Source organism: Corvus hawaiiensis, chromosome 29 (assembly GCF_020740725.1).
Source record: "Corvus hawaiiensis isolate bCorHaw1 chromosome 29, bCorHaw1.pri.cur, whole genome shotgun sequence".
NCBI classification, from domain to species: domain Eukaryota; kingdom Metazoa; phylum Chordata; class Aves; order Passeriformes; family Corvidae; genus Corvus; species Corvus hawaiiensis.
In genome coordinates this window covers 1,555,499-1,577,392 of record NC_063241.1, presented here as the reverse complement: position 1 = coordinate 1,577,392, position 21,894 = coordinate 1,555,499, and the positions used below count along the sequence as shown (strand labels likewise).

The window sequence follows — 21,894 nt, the reverse complement described above, 5'->3', positions numbered from 1 at the left end:
GTAGGGGTCTCCGAGGGTCTTTTTGATGAAGGCAGGAGGTCTTCCTCGTCCTGAACTTTTCACCTTTCTCCCTCGCGCATGCTCTTTTGTACCCCTGGCCTTTGAGACTGGTTTGAGCTAGTTCGCAGGATATCTGTCTGAGACTCCCCCTGGTTTTATCAGAGGTCTCTTATCTTTTCTTCCTGCCCTGGTATGCTGACCAAGCTGGATGCATTGTTCCTGACAAACTAATTCTCCTGCTTCCCATCCCCTTGATTCACCACCATGCCAGGACTCCCATTTCCTCGGATCTCCATTCCCCACCACTCCCCTACCCTTGATCCCATCCTATTGTTCCCCATTGCCCCAGGATCCAGAGTCCCACAGGGCCCCGCATTCCCCAGCCAGCCCCATCCCTGGGACCAGCATCCCATGACCCCAAATCCCTGGAGCCCACATTCTCCTGGGAGCCTCATCCCTTTGTTCCCCCACCAGAGGGACCCCCATTCCCCAGAAGACCCATCCATTGTGACTCCCCCTCCTCAGGATCCCCATTCTCTGGACCTCCTTGGGGCACTGTGACCTCTGGGGTGCCCCAATCTGGGGGGGGTACTCTGTCCCCTCTACTCCCCCATTTGACAGTCCCCCCCATTTGGGAAGCCCAAATTCCCCTTTGGGAGTCCCTAAGGTGCAGCCTGACCCTCCAATCCCAAACCCCTCCAAGACTCTTCCACGAGTAAGAAGCCCTGATGAGGGTGACAGCGGGGGGTGAGAGGGGCTGCGTGTCATTAGGGGAGGAAACCCTAAAAACTCCCAAAGCCCACCCCCACACCTCCTTCAGGGTCTCAGTGCTGGGAACCAGGCAGGAACGCTCGTGACCGTCCCCTCCTCTGCCCACAACACCCGAGGACCATTCTGCCCCCTCCCCTGCAGGACTGTGAAAACTGCAGGTATTTTCCCCTGTAAATGGCTGATTTAGCCCCAATTTGATGCCGCAGCACTGAGACCCTGTAAATTGGGGGAGGGCTAAAGCTGTTTGAGGGCTGCCCCCCCCTCTCCTGATCCCCACATTCCCCTCCCTCCCACTATGGGGTTTTCTGTCCTGGGGAGTTGGGACACTTTGAGTTTGTTGGTTTTGGGAGAAAACCTATTCCGGACTTCTCCATTCTCACTCATCCCCTGCAGGATCTGAGGCGGCAAGAGCAGCTTGGGAATGGAGCCCCAGGCAGGAAGCAGCTCCCAAACTCCTCTGTGCAGCCAGTGGCCATCCAAGTGTGGGGCCAGGCCACGCCACAGCCCCACTGCGCAGGGATGGGCATTGGCCAGCTATTACCGATGGCCTGGTTCCTACGGTGTATCACCGTATCCCACAGATATGCTGGAGAAGATCCAGCAGGCAGGAATTGTGCAGCAAGATTGATTTATTTAATTCTTTTACAAACTCTTTATAGACTTTTTTCTTCATAGTCTAATTGGACAAAGGACCAGCCACCCCTTGGGGGTGATTGGCCAAAATCCTAAAACATCCATTATCAAAATATTTTCTACTATACCATAAACAAGACTTTCCAAGGTTGCAGGTGGCTTGGTTGTTTACATTCCCTGCTACCTCTTCTGTGAGAGAGAAAAGTCTCTCACGGACTTAGAAAATAACAAGAAAATACTCGCTAACAGCATTTTTGTACCTACAATTCCCTCTTTTTGTTTTATAAGATAACAACCCTACTATTAATCCTAAATAGAAATCTACATCAGTTATTAATTCTAAATATGTCCTTAAGGCTTTAACTATCTGACTCCATAACAAGAAATTTAAAATTCAGTCTCTGCTTGTGGAAGGACCATCCCAGTCTCTGCCTGTAGAAGGACCATCCCAGTCTCTGCTTGTGGAAGGACCATCCCAGTCTCTGCTTGTAGAAGGACCATCTGCCTGATGGTTGACATCCTGGTTATCATCAGAAGAGTCATTAGGCTGATGATCTACATTCTGGTGGCCATTTGGGTGGTTGGCATTCTGGTCATCATTTGGAGGTTGCCTGTTCTGCCTCTGGTGCCGTAGGTCAGGGCAAACGCATTTTGAAGGTAGCCACCGTACCCCAGTATCTGTGGAAACACAAGCATCCCCAGAACCCCAAATGATAAGTTCATGAGGGCCTTCCCACTGGTTAGTGAGTAAATTCCGTACCCAGACTTTTGCCCAGGGCAGCTGTGTCTCGTCTGCAGACTGCAATGAGAGAAAATGATTCAGAATAACAGGATTCTTTGAATTTTGTGGTACTGTAAGGTGATTAATTGTATACAAAGCTTTTGCTAGTCGGCTCTGTGGGGTTTCTCCATGCATTCCCCTTTTCTGTTTGTCCAAAACACGCTTCAAGGTACCATGAGCGCGTTCGACAATGGCTTGGCCAGTAGGAGAATGTGGGATACCAAAGGTATGGTCTACACCCCATAGGTGTAAAAACTGTCGCGTCTTCTCCGAGGCGTAGGCAGGACCATTATCGGTTTTCACAGAAGCTGGCACGCCCAGGACTGAGAAAGCCAATTTCCAATGGGCAATGACATCACGGCCCTTCTCTCCAGTGTGAGCAGTAGCCCACATAGCCGAGGAGAAAGTGTCAATAGACACGTGCACATATTTCAGCCGACCAAATTCTGGGATGTGAGTTACATCCGTTTGCCAGATCTGCAAGGCTTTTAGCCCTCTGGGGTTTACCCCCGCTGGCAACGGCGCAGCAAGTCCATGACAGTCAACACAAGCACTGACAATGTCGCGCGCCTCGGTTGACGTTAAATGAAACTGCTTCTGCAGGGTATGTGCACTTTGATGGAAGAAACCGTGCGATGCCTTGGCTTGTGCAATTTTGTCAGGCTGAGGTTCTACCCACGCAGGGTTGGCCAGCGTGTCAGCCCTGGCATTGCCTTCTGTTAGAAACCCTGGTAAATTGGTGTGGCTTCGAATGTGCAGAATGTAATACGGATGCACTCGAGTCTGAATTGCAGACCACAAGGTTTGCAACAGCGAAAACAGAGCCGCATTGTTCACCTCCTTCAAAAGTGAACAATCTAAGCATTGGGTTATATCTGCTACATAAGCAGAGTCAGTAACCAAATTCAAAGGTTCCTGTGAGAATCGCTGAAAAGCCATGGTAACAGCCCTTAATTCAACTAACTGAGCAGAGCCTGACTCGTGTTCCTTCAGCACCTGCCATTCCAATCCCTCCTTCCAGGTAACAATGGCTTTCCCAGTTTTCCCTGAACCATCCGTAAAGACGGTGGGTCTTTGCACCAGTACTCGACTATTTCTCGGCCGCAAGGAAAGTACGGTCAATTTTGCCAACTGCAGTAATTTATGGCTGGGCAGATGGTAAGTGATCTGCCCTGAAAAGTTTTGCAGCGCGCTTTGCAAAGGAGCTCTATGGATGAGACTCCACTCAAAATATTCCTTTGAGATCGGAATGACAATTACTGCAGGATCCTAGCCATCAGTTGCAAACACCATTGACGGCATTTGATTATCAGAGAAGCGACCAATTCAAACACTCTGGTCACAGTCCTTTTTGGCTGGTGAGGCAAAAAGACCCATTCTAGGATATGCAAAGCATCAGGCCATTGTGCATTCCACTGGCCAATGATACCTGTAGGATGGAGGTCTGGAATAGTAATGAAAACAGTGATAACAATGGAGGGATCCACTCGATAAACCTGACAAGCGGAAACAGGCCGTTGGACCTCCTGCAGCACTTGTCACGCTTCTAGAGTCAACACCCGAGGTGAATTCAGATCAGGATCCCCTTTTAATGTATTAAAAAGAGGGGAAAGTTGCTTTGCAGTTAGACCTAAATAAGGTCGTAACCAATTGATGACACCCAACAGCTTCTGAGCATCATTCAAGGTTTTAATTGAATCCAGGAATTGCACCTCTTGGCGTTGGATAGTTTGGTCCAAAATTTTCACTCCTAAATATTTCCAAGGAGGATGCTGTTGAACTTTCTCCGGAGCTACCTCTAATCCATAGGCATGCAGAGCAGCTAGCAGCTGAGGCTGTATTCTCAGCAGCTCATCCTCAGTGGACGCTGCCACCAGGATATCATCCATGTAGTGGTAGCAGCGTGCATCAGGAAACTGCTTGCGAACTCCGGCTAAAGCTTGGGCGACATACCACTGACAGATAATTGGGCTGTTCCTCATCCCTTGAGGGAGGACCTTCCATTGGTATCTCTTAGCAGGTTCAGCATTGTTAACGGCAGGCACAGTAAAGGCAAAATTTGGTTTGTCATCAGGATGCAAAGGAATTGTGAAAAAACAATCCTTTAAAACAATGATCAGGATGTCCCACCCCGTAGGAATCATGGTGGGAGAGGGCATGCCAGGCTGCAATGCCCCCATACCTTCCATTACTGTATTAACTTTCCAGAGGTCCTGCAATAATCTCCATTTCCCTGATTTCTTCTTACTTACGAAAACAGGAGTGTTCCAGGGGCTAGTAGAAGGTTCAAGGTGCCCCTGTTGTAACTGTTCCTGAACTAGCTGATGAAGGGCGTCTAACTTCTCTTTTGGTAGAGGCTACTGCGGCTCAAAGACTGGTGTGTTAGTCAGCCACCTCAAAGGCAGTGTAGGATGCTGTGCGCCCTTACACACAGTGACCCCTGCTAAAAATTTGTCCCAATCCGTACGCCCCAAGCTGCCAACACATCCCGCCCCCAAAGGTTAAGGGAAGTGGTAGCAACATAAGGCCTAATCGTAGCTGGGTGCCCCTCTGAATCCTTCACCACTACAGGCCGTTCGCTTAAATAGCTCTGTGCGATTCCTCCTAATCCTGCGATGGCCAATCCCACCGGGGCTAAAGGCCATGAGGGAGGCCATGCAGAGAAGGAGATGATAGTTACATCAGCACCCATATCAATCAAACCTCGAAGCTGAGTCCGGGGTGGATGGGAGTTCGGCAGGATCAGGGTACATGTCATCTGTGGCCTTTGGTCAGAGATGTCTGCAGTCCAGAAGGCCTGCAGAAGTCCCGTAGATCCATTGCCGTTATCTTCATGAGTTTGTTGTTCTATCCTGGGGACACAAGACTTAAAAGGCACTAATTTAGCAAGGCACGTCTTTTCAGGAATAGTTACAGGGGGTTTTTGCATGGAGACCATAGCGCAAATCTGACCTTTAAAGTCAGCATCAATAACTCCGGAGTGCACTAAGATTCCTTGATGGGCAACAGCAGGTTTTTCCACCAGCATCGCACTGGATCCCTGGGCTAAGGGTCCATATGCGTCCAAGGGAACCTTATAGATACCGCTAGAGTCTAAGACGACTGCGGCTGCGGTGTGGACGTCAAACCCGTCTGATCCGTGGGTGCCATCTGATCCTTGGGTGCCGTCTCTAGGGTGGCTGGGTAGGCCTGTGCCTGTACCTGTGCCACTCTCTGGGGGAGCAACTGCATCGGAGGGCAATTCCTCGTCCTTGTACCCCGGCAGAAGTTTCCCGGCAACGGCCGACCATCGGCATGAGTCCGGGATCTACAGTAGCCCGTACAATGCCCTGGCCTGCCACACCTCTTGCACTGGGGGATCGGTGTGTTCTCTTTTTGACTCGGCTTAGGCCGCTTCCGTTTTTTCACCTGTTTTGGTTGCTTTGGTTCACGACCAGAAGATGCGTGAACAGGCTGCAGGAACGCAGCCAAAGCAGACCTTCTCTGGTTCCCAGATCCCACCTTAGCGCAGGCTTTGACCATGTCTATTACCTCAGGATCCCCTGGTAAAGCATCTATGATTTTTCTGTACTCCTCATTTGCATTATCTCTCACTAACTGCCTTAACAACAACTGTCTTAACCCGTCATCCTCAACCTGCTTCTCGAGAGAAGCAGCAACTTTCTCTACAAAAGAGAGGAATGACTCTGATTTCCCTTGAACTATTTCAGTATATCGCTTTCTGGGTGCTGACAACTCTATGGTTTTCAACAGGGCAGCCATGCCGACCTGTTGAGCTTGCTGCAGGATGCTGCACTGCACAGCTCCCCGTGCGCTGCCGCCTCTGCTCTCAGCTGCATTGCTGCTGCCTGGCATCGTGCCAAAGTCTTGTCAGGGACCCCGAGCAACAACCCCCCCACGCCCTGCTCCAGCGCGTGTTTCAGCTAGGCGCAGCTCTGCTCTGCCACCAGCTGCCTCAGCCAGGACCTGAGGGTCCCCCCCGCCCCCTGGGCTTTGACTCTCACTGTTTTAGAGCTGCTGCAAGGTGAGAATTGTGTGGGGGAAAAGGCGTGGCTGTGTTTTGCTCAAGCCTGCGAGAAGCACAAAAGCCAAGGGGAGCCCAAGCAGTGGCTCTGCGAGCGAGGGCCTTTGATGGTTTGCAGAGCAGGGCTGGCTGGAAAGCGCCCCTGCAGGGGCAGCTGCGAGGGAAGCAGCCCGGAAATGCAGCAATGCATCATTTTGTCCCTCTGCCCAAGGCACTGAGGGAGCCCCAAAACTCAGGCAAATGCCACAAGGATCTGCTCAGCACCCTGAGCGGGACCCTCCTCCTTCCTGCCTTGCCGTGGGCTGACGCTGCCCGCATGCCCCGCACCCACCAAAGCCGCTCTCTCACTGCCCTCCGCAGCCGGATGGGGAGAGAAAGTTTTTAGTAGAAGCAGGAAATTGGAGAATCCCGTTCCTAAAGCAGGAGAAAGCTGAATAAAGAAACACCATTTCTCCCAGTTTCAGCAAAAAGCTGCATTTTGGTCCCAACAGAAGTCAGTCGGGTCCTCCAGTGTCCCCCAGCGCCCTCAGTGCCCCAGCACGTTCCCGTAGATGTCACTGGGTGCCCGCGGTCGCCCGTGGGGTCCCGGCAGCTCCGCGTAGGTCACTTGGGTATCCTGGGGCGGAGCGGTGCGGGTGGGCCCTGCAGGAGACCCTGGCTGTGGCATCTCTGTGACACTCCCCGTGGGTGACGTGTCCCTGTGTGTGTCCCACCCCGGACTCACCCTGCGTCCGCTTCGTCCTCGTGACGTGGGTGTACAGCACCTCCCCCTCCTCCAGAGAGGCCGGGGGCTCCGGGGGAGCCCTGCAGGGATGGGGGATGTGTGAGAGGGAATGGGAGGTCTTGGGGTTGGGGTAAAAGGGGGGGTCATGGCTGGAGCCCCCCACTCACCTTTCCTGGTGCTTCCTGGAGGCTGCAAAGGAAAAGGGTGGGGGTGACTATGGGGTCCCCAAGGCCCTGACCACCCTCGGGAATCCTCAACCCCGACAGGGCTCTCACTTTCCCCCAGGACACCCCCAGCATTCCTGGAGCCCCCCAGAAACCCTGACCCACACCAGTGCCCCATGTCCTGATGCCCCCAGAGCCTCAAGGCTGGCAGGGATGGGCACCCTCCAAACTGCCCCAGGATTCCTGAAAGAACCCCCTGCATCCCTGCACCACCCTCCAACACCAACCCTAATCCTTGAGGACCTCGAGCAAAGGTGACTGGGAACTCAGCACTGCCCAAGTCAGGGGCTGTGGGTGCTGCCCCATCATCCCCACATTCTCGGTGGCCTCCCAGCTCCCCAGGGTCCCCGTCGGCCCCACTGTCACCCACCCAGGCGCTGCCACCGGTGACAGCCCACAATGACACCCACGAGCAGGAGCAGGAACAGGAGGGACCCGGCAACCCCTGCGGCCACTGCTGGGGACAGAGGGGGACACATCAGGATCACCAGTCACTCCGGGGATGCTGCAATCCCATTGACTCCCGGTGAGCCCACCTGTGTCCCAGTGTGCCCGCGGTGTCACCGTCAGTGCCAGCTCGGGGGTGAGAGCCCGGAACACGTGGTGCCCGTCCTGTCCCAGCTGGTTGGTGGCCACGCACTGGTAGGTGCCGGAATGTCCCACATGGACGTCGCCGAGCTCCAGGAGGGGACCCTGGGCCACCTCGCTCCCGTTGCGCAGCCAGGTGAAGGTGACAGGGGCTGAGCCCACCTGCACCGAGCAGCGCAGGGTCACGGGGTCACCTGCGCGCACCGGCTGTGCCAGGGCACCGGGGCTGATGGTGGCATTGGCCACGGGCACTGCGGAGACACAGACGGGGCTGGCACCTGGCTTGGGGGGATGGGAACGGCGGGATCAAAATGGGATGGGCATGATAGGGTTTACCGTGGATGGGGTCACCCCATTTCTGGTGTCCTGCTCACCCAGGACGGTGACATTCAGGGGGACACTCTCGGCCACGCTGTCCCCGTTGCTGGCCCTGCACTGGTAGTGGCCGCTGTCATTGTCCCCAACGTGGTGCAGCTCCAGGCGGAGGCCAGTGCCCAGAAGTGCCCACGAGTCCCCCCGGTGCCAGGAGAAGGACAGGAGACCTGTACCCGCGGCCACCGTGCAGCTCAGCACCAGGCGGTCCCCCAGTGCCACCTGTCCCCCGGGGGGCTGCACCGACACGGACACCCCCGAGAGCGGGACCCCTGTGGGAGGGGGACACCAGAGGACAGTGAAGGACCCGGGGAGGGTGGGGGAGGGACGAGGGGACCCCTGTGAAGAAGATGGGGCAGGGAGCCTGGGAACAGCTTGGAAAGGGTGGGAAGGGACCCCAAGGAAGGATGGGGGGTTTAGGGAGGGGACACCTGGAGAGGGATGGGGGGGACTCCAGGGCCGGGTGGGGACCCAGAAGGGGATGGTGGGACCTAAGGAAGGAAGTGGGAAGGGATGGGAGGACACTGGGCAGGGGTCAGGGAGAGCTGGGTGTTCCCAGACAGGACTGGGGGACCCGTGGCGGCTGTCGGGGCTCCCCGCGCCCATCCCTGCACTCACTGCGCACCGTGACGCGGAGCCGGGTGCTGCTCTTCCCCACGGCCCCCGCTCGGAGCGCACCTGGCAGCTGTAATTCCCCGAGTGGGAGACCCCCACGGCGGGCAGCAGGAGCTGCGGGGACCCCTGCGGGCCCCCCACCAACTGCCCGTGCCGGTAGAAGAGGTGCAGGAGGGGGGCTCGGGGCCGCAGGGGGCTGGGGGGGCTGAGGCAGCTGAGATTCAAGGAGGACCCCTCGGTAGGCTCAGGAGGACCCTCCAGCACCGGCACCGGGAACAGCTCTGGGAAGGAGACAGGGTGGGGGAAATGTGACTCCGAGCCTGCTGTGAAGGGGCTGTGGGGGTGCTGAGGTGTGGGGGTGTGGGGGTGTCAGGGTGGCGGCTGTGGGGTGCTCACCATGCACCTTCACTGTCACCGGTGCTGACTCCTTCCACCGTGACAGCACAGAGTCCACCCAGCCCCTGCAGCGGTAGCGGCCGCTGTGGTGCAGCCGCAGAGGGGACAGGGACAGCTCAGTCCCATCGCGGAACCTCTGCAGTTGTTTCTCCTCACGGTAGAAGGACACCGAGGCCACCGGTTTGTTCTGCCACCCCTGGCAGCGCAGTGTCACCGTGTCCCCCTCCAGCAGCGCCTGCACCGGCACCTGCAGCACCAGCCAGTCTGGGAGACAGGGGGGTCCCGTCACACCGTGGGGATCCGTGGGGTCCCGATGGCACCGGGACGCCCCGTTTGCATCACACCAGGGGTCCTCAGTGCCAACACGAGGGTCTGCTTGCACTGGGATACTCTGGGATGTCCCCGTGTGCAGGACACCGAGGGCCTCTCGTCACACGAAGGGGGGGTGACCCATGGAGCAGAGCCCACCCAGAGCCCTCGGGGATTCCGCGGGCCCAGGCTGTGGACACCAAACCCCCCTCACCATTTAAGACGCTGACGGGGGGGCTCATCCCGGTGCCGGGTCTGTAACATTTGTAGGTGCCACTGTCGGTGACACGGAATCGGTCGGGTCCCTGCAGCCACCAGCGCTGCCCGTCCTTGTACCAGGTGATGGCAGCGGCGGTGCCCGAGCCCTGGCAGGTCAGTGTCACCCGGTCCCACAGCACCGGCAGCGTCCAGGGGGGCTCCACGAGGAGCTGGGTGGTCTGGGTGCCTGCGGGTGACAGGGGACACCAGCCTGCCAGGGCCAGTGCAGGATGGGGACAGCAGGGCAGGGATGTGGCATCCCCCCGAGGACTCACCAGCGAGGCCGAGGGTCTGGGCTGGAAGGGAGAAGGGACAGGGCTGGGTGGGGGTGGCACCGCGGGGACAGCGGCACCCGGGGCACGGAGTGTGGGGCTGTCCCCAAACTGTCCCCACGGGGTCACCGGTTTAGCACGGAGGTCTTGAGGACAGGGACATCTCTGTCACCCTGGGCTGAGGCAGGACATGGGGACACTGTGGACACCCCATGCTTGGACAAGTCACCTCCACCCACCCCACAGCACCTGTCCCCATGGCCACATCCCCACGGCCCTCTGCCCATGATCCCATCCCAATGGCACCTGGCCCTGTGGCCCATCCTGATGGTGCCTGGCCCTTGTCCCTGTACCTGCATCCCTGTCCCCCTGGCCCTGTCCTCACACCTGGCCCAGCCCCAAGGTTCCTTTTGCTACATCCCACTCCCTCCATTCCTGTCCCCCCCTATTCCAGTCCCCACAGCTCCCTCATTACTCCGGTCACATTTAAGGGCTCCATGCCCATGCTCGGGCTCTGCTGACCCTGGGGACCTCAGGGCACCCTGCAGCCCCCTCTGCCCCCTCCCCACCGCTCTCTGCCTCACCAGGGCCCATCCCCGGGGCGTCAGGCCCGTGCCCGGGGCACTCACCCCACAGGAGCAGTGCCACCTTCCTGGCCATCCCAGTGTCCTCGGTCACCCGGGCTGGCTGTCACACGCTGCCGGGGCCACCTGTCCCCTGCGTTGTGGCTCTTGGGACCAAATGGAAGGAAGCGATGTCACGGTGCTGGTGGCTCTTCGTGGGGGCAGGGTGTTGCAGGGTGGGGGCAGGGTGGAGACACAGCAGGGGACAGGCTGGGGACATGGTGGGACATGGTGTTCCCAGGATTGGGGGGCTCAGGGCATGTGGGGATCTCAGGATGGGTGTCCCAGGGGAATGGGGAGAGTGGGGAAGTGACAGGGAGTGTCTGTCTGGGGGAATGGGGGTCCCCATGTGTCGGCGGGTCCCCAGGATGGGTGTACTGAGGGAATGGGGGGCAAAGGGGGTGGGGGGTAGGGGACAGAGATGCTGGGCAACAGGAGACCCAGGATGGGGCTTCAAGAAAAGGGGGACACAGGGAATGGGGCTGCCACGGTCGGGTTCCCAGGGGAATGGGGGTCCCAGGGATGAGCAGTGGCTGGGGGGGCTCGTGGGTCGCAGCTCCTTCACCGGGTGCCTCAGATTTTGGGGTGACTCAGGGCCCAGCACAGCCACCCCGGGGCGCTCATTACCTGGGGCGGCATCACAGGGGGGTCCTGGGTAGCTCCGGTTCTGTGTCCCCCCCACCCTTTGGCTTTTTCCTCTTGATTTCTCTTTTGTCCTTCATTTCCTCACGTTTGTGCCACGCTGCCTCACCCCCCAGTGTGCGGCTCAGTGATCCTGGGGAGCTCCTGAGCAGGGAACAGGTTGGGGGGACCCTGTGCAGGGGGAATAGGGGGTGCGGGGGCACAGAGAGGGGTGGGGGGCAGTGGGGGATGGGGGTGTTGGGCTGTGCCCCCCAACACTTTCACTTTCTCTCTCGGGCAGCAGAAGGAAGAGGCCGTTTGTGCTGAGAGTCAGACAGGGGATGGGTTCTGACCTGGGGGGGCACATCCAGAGGGGTCCTGTCCTGGGGGGTCCCTGTTCTGGGGTTGACACGTCCAGGGGGGATCCTGCTCCCAGGGCTGCCCCATCCTGGCCGGCCGTGGGGTCCTGTCCTAGGGGATGGCGGTGCTGGGGGGGGTGTCTGGACACATTCCTGGGGGGGGGGGGTCTCTTACCCAGTGGTGGCACATCCTGGGGACCCCTGTCCTGGAAGGGCCCTGCTGGCTCCCACTGTCCCTTCTTGGGCACTGTGACCTCTGCAGGGCACAAATTTGAGGGTGCCCTGTCCCTTCTATGTCCCTTCCCCTTGACGCTCCCCTCCACTCTGGGAGCCCCCAGTCCCCCTTTGGGATCCCCCAAGGTGCAGCCCCTCTTCCCCATCCTGCAGCCCCCTGTGACCCTTCTGTGGGAGAGAAGCCCCACGGGGTGCCAGTGGGGGTGACAGGGTGTGGGTGTCAGTCGGGGAGGGCACAGATCCCGCCACAACCTCCCACAGCCACCCCAAGCCCCCAGCCCTGGCAGGGTCTCAGCGCTGGCAACCAGGAAATGGATGAGACCCTGCAGATGAAACGCTCGGGACACTCCTGGCTGTGCCCCGCTCTGCCCACAACGCCTGAGCACCAACCTGCCCCCTCTGCCTCAACACCCGCATGGAAAAATGGAGCTTTTTTCCTTCTGCAAATGGCTGATTTGGCCAAAAATTGATACCACACCACTGAGACACCACAAATGGGGGGGGGCTGAAGCTGTTGTGGGGCTGCCCCCCCCCCCCCTCCTGATCCCACTACCCCCACACGAGGTTTCCGTCCTGGGGGGTTGGGACACTTTGGGTTTATTGGTTTTGGGAGAAAACCTATTCCAGACTTCACCATTCTCACTCATCCCCTGCAGGATCTGAGCTGGCAAGAGCAGCTTGGGAATGGAGCCCCAGGCAGGAAGCAGCTCCCAAACTCCTCCGTGCAGCCAGTGGCCATCCAAGGGTGGGGCCAGGCCACGCCACAGCCCCACTGCGCAGGGATGGGCATTGGCCAGCCCTGCTCTGGCCAGCCCCAGGGGCAGCCACGACCTGAGGGTCCTCCCTGCCCCCTGGGCTTTGACTCTTGCAGCTTTAGAGCTGCTGCAAGGTGAGAATTGTGTGGGGGAAAAGGCGTGGCTGTGGTTTGCTCAGGCCTGTGAGAAGCACAAAAGCCAAGGGGAGCCCAAGCAGTGGCTCTGCGAGGGCCTTTGATGGTTTGCAGAGCAGGGCTGGCTGGAAAGTGCCCCTGCAGGGGCAGCTGCGAGGGAAGCAGCCCGGAAATGCAGCAATGGATCATTTTGTCCCTCTGCCCAAGGCACTGAGGGAGCCCCAAAACTCAGGCAAATCCCACAAGGATCTGCTCAGCACCCTGAGCGGGACCCTCCTCCTTCCCGAGCTGAGCAGGCAGAGCTGAACAAACCAACCCCATTTCTCCCGCTTTAATCCAAACGCTGCCTTTTGGGTCCAAGAAGAGGCAAAAGGGTCCTGTGCCCCACCCCCGGCACTGGGAGGGGGAATGGGGAGGCCCTGGGGTGCTGTGAAGGGCAGTGAGGGACCCCTGGGGGGACTCGATGCCTCCCAGTGATCCCCAATTTCCCCCCAGGGTCACATCACACTCTCGTAGGTGGCACCGGGGTCCTGCTGTCCCTCGTAGGGTCCCGGCAGCTCCGCGTTGGTCACTTGTGGATGCCGAGGGGGGGCAGGGCCGGGGGGCACCCGTGGGGGCACTGACAGAGAGAGCGGTTGTGGGGACCCGGGAGGGGGTGACACCCGTGGGGGACGTGTCCCTGTCCCCAGCCCCGTACTCACCCCCCGCCCTCTCGCTGCCCACGTCGTGGGGCTCCAGCAGCTCCCCCTCCTCCGGGGGGCCCTGCTGGGATAAGGGGGGGCCTGAGGGGGTGTCTGGGGAAGGGGGAAAGGGGAGTCACGGCCGGAGCCCCCCCACTCGCCTGTCCTGGGGCTTCCTGGCAGCTGCAAGGAAAAGGGGAGGGGGTGACCTTGGGGACCCCGAGACCCCTGGACCTTCCTGGAATCGCGGCAGCTCCGACCACCCATGGGACCCCCAAAACCCCACTGGAGCCCCGATTCCCATTGCACCACTGATTCCCCCCTGGACACTCCAAGCACTCCTGATCCCTCAGAACTTCTGCACCACTGCAGTGCCCCTGAGCCCCCCGGTGCCCCGGACCCCCTGAGCCCCCACAACCCCAAGCCCAACAGGGATGGGCACCCCTAAACTCCCCCAGGACCCCACAATGTACCCTCAACATCCCTGCACAGCCCTCCATCAACTCCCCAAACCCTCCAGGAGCTCCCTCTGCCAGCTCAATGTTCCTCAAAGCCCACCCAGGGCTGCCCCTGGAGCCCAACCAAGACCCTCCAGAATCCTCCTCAAGCCCCCAGGACCCCCAGCCGAGGTCACTGTGGGCTCCGTTTCCCCCAGCTCAGGGGCTGTGGCTGCTGCCCCATCGCCCCCCCACTCTGGGGGCTTCCCCTCACTCCAGCACCCCCGTTGGCCCCATTGTCACCCACCCAGGCGGTGCCACCAGTGACAGCCCCCGATGACACCCAGGAGCAGGGCCAGGAACAGGAGGCTCCTGCCGATGTTCACAGCCACTGCTGGGGACAGAGGGGGCCACATCAGGGGCAGCTGCCATGCCGGGGCTTCTGCACCCTCCAGCAACCCCGAGTGAGCCCACCTGTGTCCCAGTGTCCCCGCCGTGTCACCGTCAGTGCCAGCTCAGGGCTGAGCACCCGGAACACGCGGTACCCATCCTGTCCCAGCTGGTTGGTGGCCACGCACTGGTAGGTGCCGGAATGTCCCACATGGACGTCCCCGAGCTCCAGGAGGGGACCCTGGGCCACCTCGCGGCCGTTGCGCAGCCAGGTGAAGGTGACAGGGGCTGAGCCCACCTGCACCGAGCAGCGCAGGGTCACGGGGTCACCTGCGCGCACCGGCTGTGCCAGGGCACCGGGGCTGATGGTGGCATTGGCCACGGGCACTGCGGAGACACAGACGGGGCTGGCATCTGGCATGGGGGGATGGGGATGTCATGGGTGGGGTCTCCCCATTCCTGAGAATCCCGCTCACCCAGGACGGTGACATTCAGGGGGACACTCTCAGCCACACTGTGCCCGTTGCTGGCCCTGCACTGGTAGTGGCCGCTGTCATCGTCCCCAACGTGGCGCAGCTCCAGGTGGGGGCCAGTGCCCAGCAGTGCCCACGAGTCCCCCCGGTGCCAGGAGAAGGACAGGGGACCTGTCCCCGAGGCCACTGCGCAGCTCAGCACCAGGCGGTCCCCCAGTGCCACCTGTGCCCCGGGGGGCTGCGCCGACACGGACACCCCCGAGAGCGGGACCCCTGCAGGAAGGGCAGAAAGGGAATGGGGCACCTGGGAGGGATTGGAGACATCAGGGACCAGTGAAGGACTCAGGGAAGGGGAGTATCAGGGAGGGGTGGGGGGATCCCAGTGATGAAGAAGGAGGACAAGATATGGGAGGGAGGCTTGTAAGGGCTGGAAGCGACCCCAGGGAGAGATGGGTGATTAAGGGAGGGGAGACCTGGAGAAGATTGCAGGGAACCACAGGGAAGGTTTTGTGGAGCCAGACATGGATGGGACCTGTGGACCATGGAGGGACCTAAGAGAGGGAGAGGTGTTCTTAGGGAGGGGTGAGGGGACTCAGTGAGGGATGCAGGGATCAGGGAATGTGAAGGGAGGGTCCAGGAAAGGACCTGGGAAGGCAGAGAGGCACGCAGAGGGTTGAGCAGGACTGGGGGACCCGTGGCGGCTGTCGGGGCTCCCCGCGCCCATCCCCGCACTCACTGCGCACCGTGACGCAGAGCCAGGCGCTGCTCTTCCGCACGGCCCCCCGCTCGGAGCGCACCTGGCAGCTGTAATTCTCCGAGTGGGAGACCCCCACGGCGGGCAGCAGGAGCTGCGGGGACCCCTGCGGGCCCCCCACCAACCGCCCGTCCCGGTAGAAGAGGTGCAGGAGGGGGACTCGGGGCCGCAGGGGGCTGGGGGTGCTGAGGCAGCTGAGATTCAGGGGGGACCCCTCGGCGGGCTCGGGGGGACCCTCCAGCACCGGCACCGAGAAGAGCTCTGGGAAGCAGATGGGAGGGGGGACAGTGACCCCGAGTCCCTGGGAAGTGGTTTGGGGCTGTCGGGATATTGGAGTTCCCGCTGTGGGGTGCTCACCGTGCACTGTCACTGTCACCGGCACTGACCGTGACAGCCTGAAGCCCTCCAAGCCCTCGCAGCGGTAGCAGCCGCTGTGGTGCAGCTGCAGGGGAGACAGGGACAGCTCTGCCCCCTTGAGTGGCCCTTCCAAATCCTTCTCGTCCTGGTAAAATCGCACCCCGGTGACTGACGTATCCTTCCTGTTCCGGCAGCGCAGTGTCACCGTGTCCCCCTCCAGCAGTGCCTGCGCCGGCACCTGAAGCACCAGCCGGTCTGTGGGACAGGAGGGTCCCATCACACTGAGGGGCTCGAGACAGGTCCGAGGTGAGTCCCCACAGCAGCGGGGACCTCAGGGGGGGCGTCTCCATTGCCCGGGATGATCCCAGGAACAGCAGGGGTAACCTCATGGTACTGTTGTTGCCATGAGGATCCCATTACACTGGGATGCAGTGGGGTGCACTGGGACGCACTGGGAGGCACTGGGACGTCCCGGTATGCAGGGGACAGACTTTCGACACTCGAGGAGGTGAGGCCACCCACAGAGTGGAGCCCACCCAGACCCACTGGGGACCACCCTGATCATTTAAGATTCCCCCTCACCATTGGAGACGCTCATGGGGGGACTGCGCCCGGTGCTGGGTCTGTCACACTGGTAGGTGCCACTCTCGGTGACACGGAATCGGTCGGGTCCCTGCAGCTGCCAGTGCTGCCCGTCCTTGTACCAGGTGGTGGCAGCGGCAGTGCCCGAGCCCTGGCAGGTCAGTGTCACCCGGTCCCACAGCACCGGCGGTGTCCAGGGGGGCTGCACGAGGAGCTGGGTGGTCTGGGCGCCTGCGGGTGACAGGGGACACCAGCCTGCCAGGGCCAGCGCGGGATGGGGACAGCAGAGCGGAGATGGGGCATCCCCCTGAGGACTCACCAGCGAGGCCGAGGGTCTGGGCTGGAAGGGAGAAGGAACAGGGCTGGGTGGGGGTGGCACCGCAAGGACAGCGGCACCCGGGGCACAGAGTGTGGGGCTGTCCCCAGACTGTCCCCACGGGGTCACCGGTTTAGCATGGAGGTCTTGAGGACAGGGACACCTCTGTCACCCGGGGCTGAGGCAGGACATGGGGACACTGTGGACACCCCATGCTTGGACAAGTCACCTCCACCCACCCCACAGCACCTGTCCCCACGGCCACATCCCCACGGCCCTCTGCCCATGATCCCATCCCAATGGCACCTGGCCCTGTGGCCCATCCTGATGGTGCTTGGCCCTTGTCCCTGTCCCAGCATCCCTGTCCCCCTGGCCCTGTCCCCACAGCTGCCCCAGCCCCAAGGTTCCTTTTGCTACATCCCACTCCCTCCATCCCTGTCCCCCTGGCCCTGTCCCCACAGCCACCCCACGACTCCGGTCACATTAAGGGGTCCATGCCCATGCTCGGGCTCTGCTGCCCTTGGGGACCTCAGGGGACCAGGCAGCCCTCCTGTGCCCCCTCCCCACTGCTCTCTGCCTCACCAGGGCCCATCCCCGGGGCGTCAGGCCCATGCCCGGGGCACTCACCCCACAGGAGCAGCGCCACCTTCCCGGCCATGCCGGTGTCCCTGGCCACCCGGTCTGGCTGTCACATGCTGCCGGGGCCACCTGTCCCCTGGGTGGCGGGCAGGAAGCGAGGTCACGTCTTGTCCCCACATGTTGGTGGCCCTTGGTGGGGGCAGGGTGTTGCAGGGTGGAGACGCAGCAGGGGACAGGCTGGGGACATGGTGGGACATGGTGTTCCCAGGAGTGCGGGGCTCAGGGGATGTGGGGATGTCAGGATGGGTGTCCCAGGGGAATGGGGAGAGAGGGGAAGTGACAGGGAGTGTCTGTCTGGGGAATGGGGGTCCCCATGTGTCGGGGGGTCCTCAGGATGGGGGTCCTGAGGGAATGGGGGGCAAAGGGGTTGAGGGGAAGGGGATGGAGATGCTGGGCAACAGGAGACCCAGGATGGGGTTCCTAGAAAAGGGGGACACAGGGAATGAGGCTCCCACGGTCGGGTTCTCAGGGGAATGGGGGTCCCAAGGATGAGCAGTGGCTGGGGGGGCTCGTGGGTTGCAGCTCCTTCACCGGGTGCCTCAGATTTTGGGGTGACTCAGGGCCCAGCATGGCCACCCCGGGGCGCTCATTACCTGGGGCAGCATCACAGGGGGGTCCTGGGTAGCTCTGGTTCTGTGTCCCCCCCACCCTTTGGCTTTTTCCTCTTTATTTCTCTTTTGTCCTTCATTTCCTCACGTTTGTGCCACGCTACCTCACCCCCCAGTGTGCGGCTCAGTGATCCTGGGGAGCTCCTGAGAAGGGAATGGGTTGGGGGACCCTGTGCAGGGGGAATAGGGGATGCGGGGGTGCAGAGAGGGGTGGGGGGGCAGTAGGGGATGGGGGTGTCCGGCTGTGCCCCCCAACACTTTCACTTTCTCTCTCGGGCAGCAGAAGGAAGAGGCCGTTTGTGCTGAGAGCCAGACGGGGGGCGGGTTCTGACCTGGGGGGGCACATCCAGAGGGGTCCTGTCCTGGGGGGAAAAGGGCTCCTCTGCTGTGGTGACACCTGGGTCTTGTCCCAGGCAGGTCCTCGTTCTTGGGGTGCCACGTCCTGGGGATTCCTGCCCCAGAGGTGGCACATCCTGGGGACCCCTCTCCCGGGGGGCCCTGAGCAGTCCCGCTGGGGCACTGTGACCTCCCGGGTGCCCCAAATTCAAACATTCCCTGTCACAACCTGCCCCTGACAATGATAACTCCCAGGCTAAATTTGGTTGAATTCCCCTCATTCCCAATGCGTTGAGACAAAATCCTACATCCATAGGATAAAGGCACAAAGCTTTTCCCACACCAGTTTTTTCCCAATAAACAAAAATCAACTCAGCCAAAATCAAACCGACACTCTTACAAAATGCTCTGGTTTACAGAATCCTTTTAATCGTTAGTCTCCCAACAGGTCTCTCACAATAAAAACCCAAACAAATCACAAAGAAATGAGACTTTTTGGTTTCTTTTAGGAGCCCATTGGTGCATCCCACAGCCGTGTTTGCCTGTGGATAACACGGAGTGGGAAATCTCCCTGAGTGTCCAACAGGTGCATGGGATTGTTCTCTGTCTGCTGGGCAACAACCCAACCCACAAGGATGGCTTTTCTGGGGCCATATTTAGGAACTCTTCCCATTTTTCTCATTGCCACCCTGAGACTTGATTTTCTTCCCATGGGTTCTGCTGCCAAAAGGGAACAACTCTGTCCATCCTGGGAGCACTGCACAGGAAGCTGTGGAAATGCCCGTGTGTCCCTCACGGTCAGATTCCCTGGTAAATCCACTCCATCCTCCTCTGAATTCCCCTGCCTGGGAACTCCCTGCTCCTGCTCCCACCCCCCGTTCCCCAGATCCACGTGTGGAGCCACGGCTCGATATTTCCACACTTCTCCCTCATGTCTGTCGGCTGCAGCCAGAATCCAAACATTCTTTCCAGGAGCTTCCAAAGGGCAGCAGGTTTGAGCCAGGAAGGAGGAGGGTCCCTCTCAGGGTGCTGAGCAGATCCTTGTGGGATTTGCCTGAGTTTTGGGGCTCCCTCAGTGCCTTGGGCAGAGGGACAAAATGATCCATTGCTGCATTTTCGGGCTGCTTCCCTCACAGCTGCCCCTGCAGGGGCGCTTTCCAGCCAGCCCTGCTCTGCAAACCATCAAAGGCCCTCGCAGAGCCACTGCTTGGGCTCCCCTTGGCTTTTGTGCTTCTCGAAGGCCTGAGCAAACCACAGCCACGCCTTTTCCCCCACACAATTCTCACCTTGCAGCAGCTCTAAAGCTGCCAGAGTCAAAGCCCAGGGGGCAGGGGGGACCCTCAGGTCCTAGTTGCCCCTGGGGCTGGCCAGAGCAGGGCTGGCCAATGCCCATCCCTGCACAGTGGGGCTGTGGCGTGGCCTGGCCCCACACTTGGATGGCCACTGGCTGCACGGAGGAGTTTGGGAGCTGCTTCCTGCCTGGGGCTCCATTCCCAAGCTGCTCTTACTGGCTCAGATCCTGCAGGGGATGAATGAGAATGGAGAAGTCTGGAATAGGTTTTCTCCCAAAACCAATAAACCCAAAGTGTCCCAATCCCCCAGGACAGAAACCCCATGGCGGGGGGGGGGGGGGGGGGAATGTGGGGATCAGGAGAGGGGGGGCGCAGCCCCACAACAGCTTCAGTCCCTCCGGATTTACAGGGTCCCAGCCCTGCGGTATCAAACTGGGGCTAAATCAGCCATTTCCAGGGGAAAATACCTGCAGGTTTCACAGTGCTTCAACAAAGAGGGCAGAATGGTCCTCGGGTGTTGTGGGCAGAGGAGGGGACGGTCACGAGCGTTCCAGCCTGGTTCCCAGCACTGAGACCCTGAAGGAGGTGTGGGGGTGTGTTACAGTGCGGATACTGCAACACGTGTATCAGACAACGAGGCCTGTGGAAAAAAAATATCTATGGACCGATTCTTGATAGATGTTTCAGAGAGATGTCCATTACTCCAGCCTCATGGCCGGGCTCTGCCGAGGAACTGTTACAGTCACGGGACCCGAGGGTCCTTGCCCACGCAGGGGAACACAAAACAACCAATGGGGAATGAGGCTGACCAGGGACAGAGAAACCCCCTGCCTCCCACCCAGGGCCCCTCTCCCAGGACCACATGGCAGGGGGGAAGGACCCCAACATTTCACGCGTTTATTTTTAATAAAAAGAGATTTAAAACTTAACATTGAAAACAACTGGATAAACAGAACAAGAACCTTTTCAAAACCAAACAAGCCACCCTCCTGAGTGTTCAAATGTCCAAACAGATTCTCTGGAACATCTTAAGGCTGACAGAAGGGAGATAGGACTCTCCAGGCATGCTTTGTGGGGAAATTGAGGCAGGAGAGGGTTTCTTCCATTTGAGTTCCTGTTGGAACTCTAAACAACACTAGTTAATTTCTTCCCTCTCCCTTTTCATCCCCCACTCGGCATTGGAAAGGGATTTTTGGGGAAACAATTGGCAAAGGTATGGTTTTGTGAGGGAAACTATGGGTGAAAAAACGGATTGGGAATACACTGGGGGTAATAGGATATAGGGTAAAGGGGAAAGGTGGGATTAGAAAAGTGACACTGTAGGGGGGCCTACAATGGAGATATTGTCTAACACGACTACGATTTTTAGCATATCTACTGCCTTTTACAGAAACACCATCAGGCCCAGTGACCTGCGATGCTTCTAACCCTTTTCTACCTTGCACAATTTTGAATTCCACCACCTCTCCATCTCCCAAGCTTGCGATGTGTTTTTCAGGGTTATTCTTTTTAATAGCAGTTCTATGAACAAATATGTCATCTTGGTTGTCACATCTTGTTATAAAACCATAATTTTGTTTAACATGATACCATTTTACTGTTCCTAAAACCTTAGCTATGGTGATTTTTTCCTTTTTCCGAGTGGCTGCTGTTTCCTGTCTCGCTACGTTCCTGGTTTCACTTTCGTTTTCACTCGCTCCTGTGTTGGAGCCATCAGGGCTGCTCGTGCCTGCGCGCTCTTCCCAGGGACTGCAGTTTGGGCCACGCGGGCCGGGCCGTGCTGCACCACTCAGCTCCCCGCACGCTGCCGCCTCTGCTCTCAGCTGCGTTGCTTCTGCCTGGCCTTGCACCAAAGTCTTGGCTGGGCCCCCGAGCAACAACACCCCCACGCCCTGCTCCAGGACGTTTTTCAGCTAGGTGCAGCTCTGCTCTGCCGCCAGCTGCCTCAGCCACGACCTCAGGGTCCCCCCTGCCCCCTGGGCTTTGACTCTCACAGCTTTAGAGCTGCTGCAAGGTGAGAATTGTGTGGGGGAATAGGAGTGGCTGTGGTTTGCTCAGGGCTGCGAGAAGCACAAAAGCCAAGGGGAGCCCAAGCAGTGGCTCTGCGAGGGCCTTTGATGGTTTGCAGAGCAGGGCTGGCTGGAAAGCGCCCCTGCAGGGGCAGCTGCGAGGGAAGCAGCCCGGAAATGCAGCAATGGATCATTTTGTCCCTCTGCCCAAGGCACTGAGGGAGCCCCAAAACTCAGGCAAATCCCACAAGGATCTGCTCAGCACCCTGAGCGGGACCCTCCTCCTTCCTGCCTTGCCATGGGCTGACGCTGCCCGCATGCCCCGCAC

The 21,894-nt window shown here is 59.4% G+C and overlaps 1 protein-coding gene across 1 annotated transcript; it reads right to left on the bottom strand.

Annotated features, from left to right (window-relative positions):
• Positions 1 to 6,236: 6,236 nt before the first annotated feature.
• Positions 6,237 to 17,374, bottom strand: LOC125318054 (Fc receptor-like protein 4). The gene is made up of 10 exons (XM_048288411.1): positions 17,310 to 17,374; positions 16,686 to 16,706; positions 16,367 to 16,597; positions 9,129 to 9,392; positions 8,120 to 9,013; positions 7,694 to 7,996; positions 7,528 to 7,614; positions 7,101 to 7,122; positions 6,934 to 7,013; positions 6,237 to 6,851 (listed from the first exon to the last, which is right to left on the bottom strand). The coding sequence occupies exons 1-10, from the start codon at positions 17,338 to 17,340 to the stop codon at positions 6,736 to 6,738; spliced, it is 2,049 nt and encodes a 682-aa protein (XP_048144368.1). The 5' UTR covers positions 17,341 to 17,374; the 3' UTR covers positions 6,237 to 6,735.
• Positions 17,375 to 21,894: the final 4,520 nt, after the last annotated feature.